Source organism: Panthera onca, chromosome B4 (genome assembly GCF_046562875.1).
Source record: "Panthera onca isolate mPanOnc1 chromosome B4, mPanOnc1 haplotype 2, whole genome shotgun sequence".
NCBI classification, from domain to species: Eukaryota; Metazoa; Chordata; class Mammalia; order Carnivora; family Felidae; genus Panthera; species Panthera onca.
Genome location: NC_138345.1, coordinates 42,836,756 through 42,854,586, shown reverse-complemented (window position 1 = coordinate 42,854,586; position 17,831 = coordinate 42,836,756). Strand labels below are relative to the sequence as shown.

The 17,831-nt window shown below is 43.4% G+C and overlaps 1 protein-coding gene and 1 pseudogene across 2 annotated transcripts in view; both read right to left on the bottom strand.

Moving 5' to 3' along the window:
- Positions 1-443: 443 nt before the first annotated feature.
- A2ML1 (alpha-2-macroglobulin like 1) overlaps positions 444-17,831 on the bottom strand; it is a 43,073-nt gene continuing 25,685 nt past the window's right edge. Inside the window, exons 21-36 of one of the 2 annotated variants that reach the window (XM_078450110.2) lie at positions 17,661-17,782; positions 16,777-16,828; positions 16,328-16,411; positions 14,241-14,417; positions 13,994-14,075; positions 13,483-13,639; positions 11,447-11,521; positions 11,113-11,275; positions 8,813-9,027; positions 4,757-4,972; positions 4,460-4,587; positions 4,217-4,307; positions 3,809-3,877; positions 2,839-2,941; positions 2,357-2,398; positions 444-1,137 (exon numbers count right to left, since the gene is read on the bottom strand). In XM_078450110.2, the coding sequence (XP_078306236.2) occupies positions 2,358-2,398; positions 2,839-2,941; positions 3,809-3,877; positions 4,217-4,307; positions 4,460-4,587; positions 4,757-4,972; positions 8,813-9,027; positions 11,113-11,275; positions 11,447-11,521; positions 13,483-13,639; positions 13,994-14,075; positions 14,241-14,417; positions 16,328-16,411; positions 16,777-16,828; positions 17,661-17,782 (1,775 nt within the window). In that variant the 3' untranslated portion in view covers positions 444-1,137; position 2,357. The remainder of the gene's footprint in view (positions 1,138-2,356; positions 2,399-2,838; positions 2,942-3,808; positions 3,878-4,216; positions 4,308-4,459; positions 4,588-4,756; positions 4,973-8,812; positions 9,028-11,112; positions 11,276-11,446; positions 11,522-13,482; positions 13,640-13,993; positions 14,076-14,240; positions 14,418-16,327; positions 16,412-16,776; positions 16,829-17,660; positions 17,783-17,831) is intronic. The other variant, XM_078450111.2, reaches the window with a different exon arrangement.
- On the bottom strand, positions 5,352-8,331 carry LOC132695191 (small ribosomal subunit protein uS8 pseudogene; annotated as a pseudogene).

The following is a 17,831-nucleotide window of genomic DNA, read 5'->3' as shown; positions in this document are numbered from 1 at the left end:
AGCGTTCATGAGTGCCCTCTTTTCTTTAATTTCCATGATACCTGAGAGGTAAAGCAGGTTTGGGGATGACCTCCTTTGGGTATGTTCCCCATGTTCTCTCACTAGGAGGTCCAGGGCAGAGTCTAGGGTGGGGGGAGACAGGAAATGAACAATTTTTGCAAATATGGCCCTGGGCTTATGGAAATATCTCTACATCATGAACTTACTTTCCCCTGGCTCTTCTGGTCAAAATTTACAGTCCAAAGGAGCGAGATCAGAGAGTGAATATCCAGGGTGAAAAGGTGTGGTTGCCTAGATGCTCTTCTCTGTTTAAATACTATTCATCTCTTTCCCCCCCATACCTTTGCCTCCAGACCCGTTTCTAAAACAAAAACATTGCTTCCAGAAACAGTTTACACAAAGATAGGTATCCCCTAGCGGAAGAGGCTGGGGGAATCCTGAAGGAGAAGCGCAGAGATAGGGAATCCTGGCCAGCCACTTCTCTTGTTATCAATCACTATTTTGCCCTGCAGTGACAGCTGGCTGAACACAATCCCTTAATTGGGACTCTCTGACCCCTCCCAGAATCGGCAAGACGATTCTCTGACGTGTCTGGGTCAAAAGGTTTAAAGAGGAAGCCAAAATATGAGTTCTGGTTAAAGGATGATTATTATCTTTCAACAAAACCTTTGGGAGCCATAGCAAGACGCACAGAGTCAAGGACACGGGTTTTCTTTTCAAGGAAAAAAATTTTTTTCATCTACTCCCAAAGCGCTAAATTACATCTCCCCTTAGATTTAACCTCCGGAAAGACATTTTTATCTTCCCTGGATCCCCCTCTACTTCCAAATCTTCTCTGGAGAGTCCCCCGCCCTGTGGCTAAATCACATCTCCTCCCCCAGGGGTCTTTTCCAGGTAATTCTTCCCTGGGGTGATTATTCCGAGCCCATCCCCCTGCCCCAACCCTTTATTCCAGCATCTATGCATCTGTGAAGTGGAAGAAAGTAGCTGAGGTTCAAGCCTGCTCATCTGTTACACACTCACTAGTCAATCAGAGAAATCAAATTAGTTGATTGAATGAGTTTTGCTTTAAGAGGCAGAAGAATGTTGTCCAGTAATGTCACAAGGGATTAAATTAGTCTCTTTCCAACTTCTATCCTGGGAGAGGAGGGGGGGGGGCGGGGGGAAAGAAGACATCATTATACTCAGAAAGTCTTCATGAATGTAAAAGAGTTTTTCCTATTTATTTGTTTAATTGTTTTTTTTTAAAGTTTCCTCTAGGGGCACCTGGGTGGCTCAGCCGGTTAAGTTTCCGACTTCGGCTCAGGTCATGATCTCATGGTTTGTGAGTTCGAGCCCCGCGTCGGACTCTGGGCTGACAGCTCAGAGCCTGGAGCCTGCTTCGGATTCTGTGTCCCCCCTCTCTCTCTGCCCCTCCCCCACTCATGCTCTGTCTCTCTCTGTCTCAAAAATAAACATTTTTAAAAAATAAATAAATAAATAAATAAAGTTATCTCTACACCCAAGGTGAGTTTAAACTCCCAACCCGGAGATCAAGAGTCACATGCTCTACCGATCGAGCCATCCAGCTGCTCCCTCAGCTTTTTCCTACCTACAAGAAAATCTCCTGAATGCGCAATGAGATTATTAATAGTGTTATCTCAGAGGAGCAGGATCAAATAATCTTTACTTTTCCCTTAGTATTTTTATATAACAAAGATGTAGAATGTAAAAATAATTTTAAAAATTCATCAATTTCAATGAGAAGAAAATCTGGTTTTTAAAAACCACATAGAACCCCTCCCACAAATGCCACTATTAACTTTTTCTGGTGTGACCTAAGATTATTATTCTTTCTCTAAGAGTTTAGGACCAGGGCGCCTGGGTGGCTCAGTGGGTTAAGCATCTGACTTCGGCTCAGGTCATGATCTCTCAGTCCGTGAGTTCAAGCCCCACGTCAGGCTCTGTGCTAACAGCTCAGAGCCTGGAGCCTGCTTCCGATTCTGTGTCTCCCTCGCTCTCTGTCCCTAACCCACTCGCATTCTGTCTCTGTATCTCTCAAAAATAAAAATAAACATGAAAAAAATTTTAAAAAAAGAAAAAAAAAAGAGTTTAGGACCAAAAAAGGGGGGTATGTGGCTGGCTCGGTCAGTAGAGCATGTGACTCTTGATCTCAGGGTGGAGAGTTTGAGCCCCACGATGGATGTAAAGCTTACTTCAAGAAGAAAAAAGGATTTAAGATTTAAAAAAAAGAAAAAGAAAAAAGGAAAGCCCACTTTCTATCAAAAACTAGCTCCCCAAAGGTAATAACAGTAACTCAGAAGAAGGTCCCTTAACTTTTGAATACTATCACCCTACCGCAAAAGCTCATCCTTACCTCATTCACAAGGATCAGAGTACTGAATTGTTGCCTGTTCACCTGTAAGATGAAAGGACATATATTATTACATAAGGGCCCTCATGCATTCAAAGAGAAAGTACTTCATAAAAGCTACTGCTTTAACCCTGTTCAGAGGATCCCTAGACGCAATGAGCATATTATGAGCATATTCCGAATTACGGGAAAGTTCCAAACACTACTGTTGTGGTAAATTCTTAATCGCAGCAAAAACATTACGAATAGTCAGGCCTTAAAGAACAAGGGTCCCTCTTGTCCTTTTGGTCTGTGGACCGTCGTAAAACATCGCTAGTGCAGAAGACTTTTAAAAATGACATACAGTTAAAATGCAATGTTTTAGGAGGTCAAATAATGTAATTATATGCTACTTGCTTGGGAAAGAGTATGTGTAAAATTAGGGGAGATAGCATGAAGAGCGAGGTAGAACTACATTGGGAGATACAATAGAGCTCAGCCCTCACCTGGGAGGTAGTAGTCATAGACCGTGATGGTTGCTGGTTTCAGGTTAGTGACCAACATACGTTGGCTGATGGTGAAGGTAAAGGCCTGAGTCCTCTTATTCAGCTGTGGAGAAGAAAGACAAAACATCATATCAAAACTAAAGAGAAAATAACACTCTCTGTAATGCGGAGATTAAAAGACTCTTGTCTTCACCCAAATCTCCTGAAACCCTTCTACCTGTCCCTTCTTGCCCTACGCCAGTCTTCAAGATGTTGGCTTCTGCCAACTTCCTGACTCTTTCTTCTTAGGATCTTACAGCTTCCTGGCCTTCTTGTGACAAAGTCCCCTCCATTCTTGGTCTACTCTAACCCATGGTTCCTCCACTAAATTAATTGAAGTGGCCAAAGGAACAGAATCTTTCTTTTTTTTTTTAAAGGCTCTTTACTTCCTAGTGGTTTTCTCTCTTCCTTCAGGTCTCTGATCAGGTAACATCTCCTCAGAGAGGCCTTTCCTGACCACCTTATTTTAAAATGGTCACATCTTGGCCGACACATTTTTAAATGACATAGATAGCGGGGAGCCTGGGTGGATTAGTTGGTTAAGTGTCCGACTCTTGATTTCGGCTCAAGTCACGATCTCATGGTTCTTGGGATCGAGCCCCACATCAGGCTCTACGCTGACAGGGCAGAGCTTGCTTGGGGTTCTCTCTCCCTCTCTCTTTGCCCCTACCCCCTCTCAAAATAAATAAATAAACTTAAAAAAATAAATGACATAGATGGCTAGCATGATGTATCTGTTAGTACTGCCCTGGAGGTGAATAAGAATATTTTATAGTAAACAACATGGAGGTAGAATTCACTTCGTGGCTTCAGACCCATTCTCTCGGTTCCCTCATCCCTGTGCATGTGACACCAATATATACAGATTAAAAGGGAAGTTGCAAAGCTACATAAGGAATCAAGCTCTTGGGTTCAGTTTCTGAACACCTACCTCTTCCAAGTAAATGTTCAGTACGTCAGTTCCAGATTCAACCTTCTTCACCAGTGGTTGTTGGAGAAGCTAAATAAGAAAGGGGGACAAGAAAACAGACTAAGATCCAGAGCCTTCCCTATCCCTTAGGGTACTATACCAAAGCTCTGTCATGATCAAGGAAACAATATACACTGAAAAGGTAAGACAAAGGAACCAAGATGATTCCAGTTTCCATTTAACACATCTGATGCACTTTTGCAGCCCATTGAAATAATGTAATTATGAGTTGTATATATACATGCATAGATAGATAGATTATAGATAGATAGATAGATAGATAGACCATGAAGCCCATTTCACCAGCTTTTTAGGGATCATTTATGTCCTTTTAGAGCTTGTTAAATGAAGAAGAAAGAACAGACTTACTAACTGATTGGTGCCCTCCATGGGACTGAACCCAGAAAGCATCTTCACTTCTACAATGGCCATATTGGAAGAGCTGCGACTCCCCACATAACTAAGGGCAGAAAGAGGTACATCTGTGTCAACCCGTTATTTTCACTCTTAGCAGACTCTGTAGCCCCAACGTGCGCGCGCGCGCACACACACACACACACACACACCAGCTTCTATGATCCGGGTGCCCCCCCCCAGCTCAGCTTTTCTCACCTGGTGTGGATAGTAAGCACCAAGGATCGAGGTGAAGTAACTTGCTCACATGTATCCTTTCCCACTTCCACACTAAGACTAAAGGTATCCGCAAGTTTAGGAGGGGGGATGTTGTATTTCAGCACCGTCTAGCAGGAGGAAATAGATAACCAAATCAGAGCTGGGAAGAACTTTAACTATTGCACAGCTCAAACTACTCTCTTCACAAATGAGACAGGAGGTTCGACTGGAGGCAAAGACGCCCGCAGGCTCTCCTTCCCAATGCGTGCTGGTTCTTTCTCATGGATCTCTGCTTACCTGCACGTAGACACAGCCCTGGCCCGAGGCCTCCAAGGTATACGCTCCAGGGATATTGGGTAGAGTCTCCTGCTGAAATACCAACCGGTTGGCAGCCTGAATGTTGAAAGCACGCTGGAAATTCTCACTGGATTTCACAGCCAGGTTGACTTCCTCAGATGGCACATAGGCAGTGGCGGCGTATTTGGCAAGAGCTTGGAGGGCAACTACAGTATCCTGAAGAAAACGGTGGGGCATATGCTTACATTTTGTGAGCCACTGGAATTAACTTCAAATAACCCGATAACCTACGTGTCTGGCTGTTCACTAGTGTGGATGACGCCTCTTCTAAGTATGTAAGAGCCACGTTCATCGATGCTGGGGAAACCGACATAGAAATCATATCTTGCCTGTCTAGAAAATTGTCATCAAGTTGCTATGACACATCTATAGGTTATCGGGTTCATCTCATATTCGTCTTCAACCAAACCTAGCTTCAGAATGGGCTATAGTTAGAAGCAAGTGGGTAACTGTTCAGTATATATTTTACAGTTTCCTTATTTGGAGAGGAAATAGCAGTAACATAATAGCCCTAAAAATTGCACATTCTTCAAAGTCATTTAGCTGTGTAATGATCTTCTATGGCACAGCTGGAGAGGATATCAGGGTACCCTTCCTTGCGAACTAAGGCTTCTTCGCCACTGTGCCATGTGACCATCTTTTCTTCACTTGGATAGAAGACAGATAAGCTGCCACCAAGAAGGCAAGGCATCAGAACTTTTCCATTCTGCAAATATGATTTATATAAGTGACAACTAGAGGAAAGAAAAAACAGAACGAGATGTCCAGCAAATTGCTATATTTTACTGCTATGAGAATATCTACATGCTCGACACTTTGTACAGTATCTACAGAATAAGGGAACCCCACATCTTCCTATCCCAAATGAAAAAGAACAGCTGTATTTAGACATCATACTATCGTATAAAAGCCTGGGTGGCTCAGTCGGTTAAGCGTCCGACTTCGGCTCAGGTCATGATCTCACGGCTGGTGGGTTCGAGCCCCACGTCGGGCTCTGTGCTGACAGCTCCGAGCCTGGAGCCTGCTTCGGATTCTGTGTCTCCCTCTCGCTCCCTGCCCCTTCCTCACTTGCACTCTGTCTCTCTGTCTCTTAAAAAAAAATAAACATTAAAAAAATTTTTTTTTGGAAAAACAGGAAGGCAGGTCACCCACTCTGGGGAAGCTGCGAACGAGTGATTCCTATGTAGCTTGACTATCTACAAACAACTTTGTATCTACTCTCTGTGAACTTGATCCCAAAAGGTCCTTATTGCTCCAATATGTGGAAACAATTCAAGAAACGAGACCTCATCACCGGCTGAAAAACTACTGTGGGTGATATGTGCCTTCTTGTAATAGCTAAGGATTTTATTGAAAAGCAATTCTGACATGTATCTGTCACTGAGAGTTCTAAACATTTCACTCACGGCTTTCTGAAATTGTATATCATAATTATTTAGGGCTCAGCAAGAAAGAAGTCCTTCCTGATCTTTGGCCAAGAATTTCCTTGCAGGAAGGAAGGATAGTGCCATATAATTTTTTATTTTATTTTATTTTATTTATTTATTTATTTATTTATTTATTTATTTATTTAGAAAGAGAGAGTGCAATCAGGGGAGGAGCAGAGAGAGAGAGAGAGAGAGAGAGAGAGAATCTCAAGCAGGCTCCACGTTCAGTGCAGAGTCCGAGGCGGGGCTCAATCTCACGACCCTGGGGTCATGACCTGAGCCAAAATCGAGAGTCAGACACCCAAGTGACTGAGCCACCCATGTGCCCCAGTGCCATATAATTTTTTTAAAATTCCTATTAAGGCATTACCATATTCAGTTTCAGTGCTCTTAACATCTTTATCACACACTTCATCAGTTAAAATATATTCTTTTTCCAGGTCTTATTTACATGTTATATCCTCAACGAAACTGGCCCTAATTTCAATGAGTCAGAATACAATCTTTACAAAGACAAGAAATATGTTTTTTTGCTGTTGTTGTTTTGTTTTTTAAAACCTAAGGACTCAGTTTTTTGGGGTTTTTTTTTAAATTTTTTTTAAGTTTATTTATTTTTGAGACAGAGAGAGACAGAGCATGAACGGGGGAGGGTCAGAGAGAGAGGGAGACACAGAATCGGAAGCAGGCTCCAGGCTCTGAGGCATCAGCCCAGAGCCCGATGTGGGGCTCGAACTCACAGACCATGATATCGACCTGAGCTGAAGTCGGACGCTTAACCTACTGAGCCACCCAGGTGCCCCAAGAAATATGTTTTTTTGATTATTTTGTATGATCAGTGAGTTGGATATGGTATGTATTTAATAACATTTGCAGAACAAATGAATTAATGACTACTCTCTTTATAATCATCTAAGACAATTTTTATGATACTATTTGAATATATCATGCGATTTTACATCTTTTTCCCAACTGCCACCGAATTCAAGTTCTCTTTACCCCTAACCTAGACAAATGAAAGAGTGTCCTATCTCTTCAAATCCAGTGTCTCTCTCCTCAGAACCATCCCCTACACTAAGTAACAGTAAGTAACAGGTTAATCTTTCTGACACAAAGTTAAAAAAATTAATAGCTTCTCAGAATGGGCAAAATCTTGAGTCTGAATACACAAGGGCCTCCATGGTATAAACCTGTCCGAACTTTCTAAACTGAGGTCCCGTTATGCATTGGCTAACCCAGTTTTCCTGACAGTCATTCTATACTTTTGCAAACTGTTGTCTCTGCTCACGCCATTTCTCCTTCCTTGTAATAGTTGTCCCCCCAAATGTTACATATCCTTTTATTTATTTGTTTGTTTGCAAGTAGGTTCGACACCCAACGTGGGGCTTGAACTCACGACTCCAAGACCAAGAGTCACATGCTCTACCAACTGAGCCTGTCAGGTGCCCCTGCATATGCTTTTAGATCTACCTCAAATGCTACTCCCCTGAAGACTTTTCTTATCCTTCAAGTTGTTGTAAGCTCTCTTTCCCTTTTTAAGTGCATTATTTTGTATCTTTTGTTTCTTTCTGGTATAACCAAATCCTGCTCTGTAGTTATAGAGCTTTTCCGAACTTTACTTCTAGTTTGTGAACTTTTTTTTTTAAGAGTCCAGTGAGGCATTTTATTTGCATGAGCATATTCTATCCCTAGGAAAAGAATTCCCGGGATTTTCCCTCCTGTGTGTTTTCATCCTGCTTCCTCATGGTCCATGATGCCACCTGAGGTTGTCAGTACAATGAAACCAACTGGCAGGAGGGGAGCAAATTATTCTGCCATTTTTCTAGACCTTTGAGCTGTACATCAAACCTGGGGCTGATCACCCCACACTTGTTTAGCCTCCCCCATCCCCCGTGAGGTTTCCAATAATTTTCCCAGCTCTGTGAGCATCGATGATTTCAAATTCGCCAATGCAACCATGCTTCAGTATCACAGTTAGAAATCGATGATGACTTTGGAGCACGACCCAATAAGAACCTGGTGTTTGCTTCTCTTTCCAGCATTGTCAATGCTCTTGAGAGCCTCTGCCAGGACATTCATGTGCACCATTATGGCAGCACGAAAAGATGGCGGAAAGAGCTAGTTTGTGAACTTTTAAAAATAGAAACTGTATATCTTACTAGCTTCCCAATACCTGCAATAGAAGGAAGTATACTTGTAAAATCTTGCTTTTATGTTTCTGACTCCATAATTGGCTTTCTAATCTGTTAATGTATAATATAGTCATAATTATATATGTCCTATTCACACATAAAACACTGATCTTATAATGTTTCTCTTTATTCCATTATGTTTCATATTCTACAAAGGAAGAGAATTAAGTACATATAGTACTATTTATGTGTTCATATGACCCTTGTTATGAACCCTATATATTTTTCACACGTTTTTCCTCCCACCCTATAGAATTATTGACCTAGAAGTCAAGGGCAATAGTTTTTGTGTCTTGTTTTTGTTTGTTTGTTGTTTTGTCCTCTCTCCACAGAGGACTAATACTACCTGATAAGTCGAGGTTGGAGAGTGGGTTATTTACCTGAGTAGAAGAGAAGCCCCCATACGCGTTGCGTTGCTTGGCCAACCAAGCCACTATGGCAGTGGCCTTGGCTATCTCCTTTTGAGTCAGGCTGGCTTTGCTAAGCTGGGCTAATAAGATATATGCTGTAAGTTCCACATCTACAGCCTCAGGCTCAGACCAAGGTCTGGCATCCAGGGACCGAGTAGGCTTTTGGCTCCAGTGAATGGACTCTCCTGTGGAGAAAGAAGCATAATCAGGAAGGTCTTAGAAGGAGATGATTTCCCATATTCAATGTGTAAATGCTACACCTCAGAGCAGAGCAAGCACCAGCCAAAAATTAATCATGAGTTAGAAAAAAAATTTTTCTCAGAATCTTCAGGTGTATTGGCCATTATGTTTACACAGGGATGTGTGTGTATGTGTGTGTGTGTGTGTGTGTGTGTGTGTGTGTGTAGAGCCATCCATAATTCCTCAAGGTGAAGCTGAGAGTGTCAACAAATGCCTCCAGCAATCACATGAAAACCACTCTTGTTAATTTATCAATTCTAATGCCAGTGGAGATAGGTAAGTAGAAACTTACAAGAATCTTACATGTTTGGGGGCATGTTTTTGGCGTGTAGAATTTTGTTAACTTTTTAGCCTTTATTTTACCTAATCAAAAGTTTAACATCTTAAGAATAACAATGACAGGATATGCGTAAGAACTCTGAGAAATCATAGAAAAATGCTAATGAGGGTGAGCAAATAGAATATGAGACTAAAACAGAACTCTAGGACAACCAAGACGACAGATAACTCAAAGAAAGGGATGAGCAAATGGAAATAAAAAGAGTGAAAGCTATGGGAATGCAAGCTGGTGCAGCCACTCTGGAAAACAGGATGGAGCTTCCTCAAAAAAGTAAAAATAGAACTACCTTGGGACCCCGCAATCATACTACTAGGCATTTATCCAAGGGATACAGGGGTGCTGTTTCGAAGGGACACATGCACCCCCATGATTATAGCAGCACTATCAACAATAGCCAAAGTATGGAAAGAGCCCAAATGTCCATCGATGGATGAATGGATAAAGAAGATGTGGTATTTATATACAATGGAGTATTACTCAGCCATCAAAAAGAATGAAATCTTGCCATTTGCAACCACGTGGATGGAACTGGAAGGTATTATGCTAAGTGAAATTAGTCAGTCAGAGAAAGACAAAAATCATATGACTTCACTCATATGAGGACTTTGAGACAAAACAGATGAACATAAGGGAAAGGGGGCAAAAATAATATAAAAAACAGGGAGGGGGACAAAACAGAAGAGACTCATAAATATGTAGAACAAACTGAGGGTTACGGGAGGGGTTGTGGGAAGGGGGAAGGGCTAAATGGGTAAGGGGCACAAAGAAATCTATTCCTGAAATCATTGTTGCACTATATGCTAACTAATTTGGATGTAAATTAAAAAAAAATAATAAATTAAAAAAAAGAAGAGTGAAATCTAGAAGTTTAATTAATTATCCATTTAAAGATAATAAATAAATAGCCCACAGGAGGCAATCTAATTGGAAAAACATAAGAGAAATCATGTGAGCCGGCAATGCAAGATAATGGAGAAGAGATAATCTCATTAAATCAATATACACTGGAACAGGTATGTGCAACCCACTGTCTGAGACACTCATTTCATGACTAGAGTCGCTTATGTACCAGTCAAAAAACTACCCAGAACCCAGGAGAGGACAAGTTAGTAACGACATTCATACAAATGAAGGCCAAGATTAAGCTTTTACCTGGAAGTTTGATTTTAACCCCACAGCTAGATCAATAAAATGCTGGTTAGAACATCAAATAGTATTCCAAATACACCCAAAAGTTTTTAGGGTGCCTGGCTGGCTCAACCGGAAGAGCATGAGACTCTTGATCTCGGGGTCATGGGTTTGAGCCCCACATTGGGTGTAGAGATTATGTACATAAAGTTTTTAAAGGACCTTGAGAAGTCTCTCTTATCCCGTCAACCTCAGTGAACTCATAGCAAAGAATTGTCAAAGACGGGCAAAAGGGGGGATTCTACAACACCAAGGGGTCCTTTGACTAGCTCCCACCATTTATTTTCTCTTCGTGTTAAAAGTATAACAATGCCTTTTAAGGACTTCCATGGGCTTTCTTATAAAACCCTCAACAGTGACCTAATGACTTCACACCTTGTGCTAAAAGGAATCCTCTCTAAGACTGAATATATGTGGGACTACGGGGACTAGGAACAATCACAGATAACTCACAGCGCATTTCCACAATTTCGACAAAACACTCCTAACATGGCCAACATACCTGTGATGATAGCCTGCTGGTCTAACTTTTCAAGAAGAGTGTTTCTGATGTCCATCTCCCCAGCCAGAGAGAAAGTATAAGCTAGTAGGGCCTGTGTGTAGAGGCTGTTAGTGGAGGAAACAGAACTCCTGAGGCACCGTAGGCCCCGACTCACCATCGGGTCCTAAAAGGTACAATGAAGAACTGAGTTTATAAGGCATTCCTTTGAAAACGGGAAGTGATAAGGAAGTCATCGTATCCTTTTTTGAGTCTACAAGGGTGAAGGGTAGGTGCAATGTCTCTAGAAGTAGGCATAATAGGAAGGATAGACAGAGGAGGCCCTAGAGACACGCACCTGTATGGTTTTGCTCATCTCCAGCAACGCGGCTGTGATGTATGCAGTCAGGGAAGTCTCATCATCAACTCCACCCTAGAGGACGCAGGGAGACGAGGTCAGGGCCACAGGCAGCACAGCACGTTGTATGACTCGTGCGCAGATTGCAAAAAAGTATCCCCTCTGAATGGGTGGATTATTTAAACAAGCATACAGACAATCACAGGGGAGGGGATATGGAGAAAAATCTCTTATTCTCGGGTTCTTCCTGAATCTGAGCCTCCTCAAACAGACATCCTCTCAAGAAGCAGAAGGCCCCGGGGGCGCCTGGGTGGCTCAGTTGGTTAGCGTCTGACTCTTGATTTTAGCTCAGATCACGAGCTCACGGACCAAACACCAAGTCTGGGCCGACAGCTTGGGATTTTCTCTCTCCCCCTCTCTCTGCACCACCCCCTCCCCTTCGTGCTCACTCTCTGCCTCAAAATAAAGAAAACAAATTTAAAAAAAAAAAAAAAAAGGTCCAGCCTCTTCTCCAGGGGGGAGATCAGATGGCACCCACCCCGTTTAATGCCTTTTACGGAAAGATATTAGCAAGTTTTTAAAAATAGCTAATCACAATTGTTATCCTCATTCGGGAGATAAGAAAATAAACCCTTAAAAGGCTAAATGGCTTGCTGGAGATTACACAGCTAATAAGCAGCAGGAGTTGAACCCAGGGAGTTTAATTATGGAGCTCTTGCACCAAATCACTAAAGCTTGCTACACAGGTGATGGGTTTCTTTTTTTTTTTTTTTTTTAACATTTATTTATTTTTGAGACAGAGAGAGACAGAGCATCAACGGGGGAGGGTCAGAGAGAGGGAGACACAGAATCCGAAACAGGCTCCAGGCTCCGGGCTGTCAGCACAGAGCCCAACGCGGGGCTCGAACCCACGGACCATGAGATCAATAACCTGAGCCAAAGTTGGCCGCCCAACCGACTGAGCCACCCAGGCGCCCCGGTGATGGGTTTCTTAAGAGCCTGGCCGGGGCTGGTGGGCAGGAAGAGGAAACAGCTCCTCCATCTTGTTCAAGTCAAGCCCTGGCTTGTGCTACTCCCACGTGTATTTCAGTGTATAAGGGGACAGAGATTTGGAGACACTGATAAAATCTGGCATAAGGAATGTACTAGTGAATCCTATACAGAGACTTTGTTTTGTTTAATACTCAAAATGTTTTAATTGAGGCCCCAGAATGGCAACGTAAATGATTTCCCTAGCAACGTACATACAAATCTTTCCTTCACTGGGTATATTCCGAATGGAACAAATGCTCCTGAAGCATCAACACCTCAGCCTGTGTTTGGGAGGGGTGCAGGCAACGTAGTGAATGGAGTCCAGCGGCTATGGTTCAAAATAGAGTCCTCCCACTCATTACCATTCACCTTGGGCGGTTAACTTAATCTCTGCACCTTCATCTGTAGAATGGGAGTGATAGTGGTATACCGGCACCTAGCTGATTAATTGGCTGTAAACATTAAATAATATCAAATAAACGAAGTGCTTGGAACAGTGCCTGGCACAGAGCGAACCTCTTACAGAAAACACTGGACTGCCTATGGGTCGTCACCCGAGAAAGTGGCTTCGCTTCCGATTCGGGGAGATAGTAAAAGAGCAGCGAACGGCTAGTCCAGTGGTTCTCACGCCTTCGGGAATATCAGAATCACCTCGAGGGCTTGTCAGAAATACAAATGTCTGGCCCACGCCCTCCACAGTTTCTCAGAGTAGGCGGGGTAGCAACTGGAATTTGCATTTCAAACAAGTTCTCAGGTGCTGCTGCTGCTGCTGATCTGAGGACCACAAGTTAAGAGCCTTGTGCTAGTACATGTTCTCGTTTTCTACAGACGTGGAAGCTGTGGCTCAGACTGGTTGAGTACATTGACCGGGGTCACCCAGAGCCAGGGCTCAGACCTGAAGAACACTGACTCCCAGGCCTATGCCCTTTTGATTCTGCTCAGTCAGAGGTGCAAGCTCCTCCCAGATGTGGTGATGGGCTGAGAGCCCTGGGGTGGATTTGCACCTTCATAGCTGTGTGTAAGAGCTTTCCCACATTGGCATAGCAGCCGCTGGGGAGCTGGTTTTCCGCCATCCACTTGAGAGCATCCTGGATATTCTTCTCATCAATGAAGATGAATTCCTGAGCTTGGCCAAAGCATTTGGTGACAAACGCTGTCAACCTACGTGGGTAAAGAGAGAAATGTGGCACGAAGGGGGGGATTCCCCAGTGAGGGTGCAACAGTTCTGTCATTTATTCTGGCGTATGGTTCCAGAAAGGGATTGAGGAAACATAATGCCATAGGAGCCTAGAAAAGGGAAGTATTAATGGGTATCAATGGGGACAAGAACGGGGGAGGCACAAGCTCAAGGAGAAGGGTGAGGGGCTTGATCCTACATGAGGCTGAAATAATCAGTATTAAAGGAGTAGAAGACGGATGTAAGAAGGAATGGGGTTAAGGGAAGAGGTAGAGAGGAATAGCTCCACAGGCCCAGAAATTACGCTCTGGGATCCACTGAGAATTGGGCAATATTACCATGTGTTTCCATTTTCATCCTGCTCCCCAAAGGCACTGTATGAGCCATTGCTGTGTTTGTACAGTAGCTCCTTCTGGTACCCTGGGAAGCCAGATATGGGGTTAGATCACAGGACCAACTTCAAAAAAACGTGGCTTTCAAGACTTTCAGGGATGTGAGACACTTTGGAGGGAACCTCCCTATATCTTATGAGCCTATCATAGCCCCTAGAGAATGCGTTCAAGAAGAAAAATTGAACCAACTCACCAAGCTCCAGGAAACCCACTGCCCGAGACCTGATTTCCTCAGTCAGCAGCCTTGCCCTCTTCAGATACTGCAAGACGTAGATTATGGGAGCAAACAATACCATGTTCTGTTCCCCACAGCCCCTTGGCATCTGTACCAGATTGTCTAGGTTCTGTAGGGCTGTGCCCATAATGTCTCCTGAGATCCAAAAGAAAAGAGAAAGTGATGGTAGAGAGAAGAAAGAAGCCTTCTGATTTATTGTCATTCATTTAATTTAAAAAAAATTTTTTTTACAGTTTATTAATTTTTGACAGAGAGAGAGAGAGAGAGAGAGAGAGAGCATGAGTGGGGGAGGGGCAGAGAGAGAGGGAGACACAGAATCTGAAGCAGGCTCCAGGCTCTGAGCTGTCAGCACAGAGCCCGACGCGGGGCTCGAACTCCAGACCGCGAGATCGTGACCTGAGCCAAAGTCGGACACTCAACCGACTGAGCCACCCAGGCGCCCCATATTGTCATTCATTTAACAAACGCGTATCAGCTATCATTTAGTTGAGTACCTACGCTGTGGCCTGGGAGACAGTAAGTCAAGTACAGTCTTTACCTCAAAAGATCATAATCCGAGGGGCAAACAATTACAAAACATTACAAATAGAATTCATTATAAACAATTATAATATAGTGCGATCATTTTGGGTGCACACAAGGTGCTGGAGCACACAGAGAAGAAGTACATGGGTTACCTAAGGGCGTGGAGGGTTGTAAGAAGACACGTCATGGGCTGGTGAGTAACATAACAAAACCTACAATACTTAGACTCAATCTCTAAGTTCTTCCACTGCATATAAATGCATTGTCCTCCAAATCACCATGTTCCTGCCAAAGCAAACACAATCCTGATCCCCTTTTCCAAGTTATACCTACTGACCTGCCATATATTTTATACACCCGTAAGCCTGATCTAAGTGACCCATTAACATCTGCACTTTTAGCCATTAAGTTCAATTCAAATCTATAAATACATACTGAATGTCAACTATGTGGCAATAACTGTGCTAGAATCAAATAAAAAAGGAGGTGGGGCGCCTGGGTGGCTCAGTCCATTAGACGTCCGACTCTCGATTTCAGCTCAGGTCATGATCTCACAGTTCATTAGATGGAGCCCCACATCGTGTTCCATGCTGACAGCCAGAGCCTACTTGGGATTCTTTCTCTCCCTCTCTCTCTGCCCTTGCATGCTCTCTCTCTCTCTCTCTTTCAAAAAAAAAAGGGGGGGGGTGACCCTTGTCCTCAAGGAGCCCACAATGCAGCGTGAAAGACAGACATAGACAGTGAGCTACATCCTACAATAAAAATGAGTGTTACACTAGAGGTCTGACTCAACTACAGTCAAAATAGAGAAATTTTATCCTGGAAAGGATCTTAGTAGGGGATCAGAGTAAAGAAATGATCTAACATACACAGGGCTCCTAGTATATGCTAGATATTGCGGTGGAAACTTTATATTTAATTTTTACACCAATCCAGAGAGGTGGGTTATCATCACAGTCTTGCAGAAGGGCAGGGGAGGATCGGAATTGTTTACTTATTCAAGGTCACGTGGCTATTAAATGGCAGTACTGGGATCCCATCCTGGTTTGATATGATTTTCAACCTCATGCTTTTCTACTCAATCCCTCTCCTTGCCCAGAGAAGTGCCCTGTCTGTGTAAATATGGTGTTATTTCCCCTACGCTATACTCAACTAGATAAATTCCTCATTAAAGGTTGCTACAAACATTATGTCTCTCCTCCACTCAGTTTATAGACCACCTGAACCTAAACGCATATGAAGCTTCCCTGACCTTTAACTTCTTCCTATCCAGGCTCCTTTCTGTTTTTAACTACCATAGACATCTAATCCCACATGTACTGTTATCTAGAGGCTGTATTTGCCCACTACATAGAATAAGCTCTTCTTCTGTCCCTTCTAATTTAACACATCTTCCCTCGGATAGGTCCACATGCCCTAACCCACTCCACACTTTCAGCAACTTTCAGCCCCATTTTTTTTTTTTTTTTTTTTTTTTTTTTTTTTTTTGTCCTTTTGAGCAAGAATCTCTGGCTATTTACCCAGAGCCGCAACATAAGCCTTGGCTGAATCAGGAACCACATCCACAGGGAGCTCCAAGGAAATGGATTCTGAAACCACTTGTCCTGTGAGAGGCAGAGAAAAGCGGAAAGCATAGAAGGTCAAAACAGTGGGAGTTCAAGCCCAAACCATAGAAAACCTTTCTATAATTCAGGGTTGTCTGTACCCAGTCCTTGCTATGGGATGGAGGCAAATTTCTTTTAACCTATTCACAGTGCTCTTTGCCGAAAATAAATTAAAAAAAAAAACAACACATAATTGTGTTGTACATTTTTTCTTCATCCTGTCTCCCAGCTAATTGGTCCTATTAGGGACAGCACCCTTAGACTCTCCTACCCTTTCCTGTCCTTTATATTCCTCCTTTGGCCCAAGAAAGTCTCCCGTTGGCTACGGGAATTCTCAGTACCAACCCCTCTCTGCACTCACCCACCTTTTGGGCAAAGCAATGAGCTGTGTGTCTTCTCCACGAGGACTCCTTCAGGCTGACATGAAGAGAGACATAGGGTGAAAACAATGAAGGTGAATGTCAGGGCAGGTGGCCCTGAAGGAACAGGAAGTGGATGGGAAATGGGGAGAAAAGGCCCTCCCTGTGCCCCCAGGGTTTCTCCCAACAAGAGAAAACAGAGCTTCTCCTTGAAGCTCAGGAGAACTCCATTTCTTTTCTTTTCTTTCCTTTTTTTTATTTTTTTAATGCTTATTTATTTATTTATTTTGAGAGAGGGAGAGAGAGAGAGCGCATGAGCCAGGGAGGGGCAGAGAAAGAGGGAGAGAGAGAATCCCAAGTAGGCTCCACACTGCCAGCTCAGAGCCCGATGTGGAGCTCGAACTCACAAACCGTGAAATCATGACCTGAGCCAACGTCAAGAGTGGGACGCTTCACCGACTGAGCCACCCGGGCACCCTGAGAACTCCATTTCAACACAGGGATGGATCTACCAGTAAAATTCTTTCTGTGCAAGGGCTAGAACTAAGGGCAAGTTTAGGACACTTCTAAGAGGCATGATTGGCAATGGGGTTCCTGAGGGGATAAAAGAAAAGCAGCAAATGCCGATAGTAGAGATTTTTAATAAGAGAAACTAACTTTCGTTGAGGGTCTATATCCGGCGCTGTATTAGGCACTGTCAGAGAGCATTGGTATGGGGTAGGCAAATGATTAAGGGCAGAAAGGGGTCACAGAAGAAGGCAAATGAGCTACCTGACTGCACTTGGAGTCAGACAGCCGTGGGAGACCAACCGTACGGCTAGACACACACAGAGCACCCCCGGGGTGCCTGCTGTCTCTACCTCGTGAAGCTAAGCCTGCAGAAAACTCACCTTGACCAGAACTGGTTTGATGAGTGTGTCACTTTGGCCCTTTTCTGGAACAAACCCCTTCTGCCTCCCACAGAGTTCATCGCTGTCCAGAATCTTGGTAGTAACAGTAAAGTTTACATGACCTGACAAGAAAGAAGGAGAAAGGAAGGCATTAGCCCTGTTGCCGGAGGT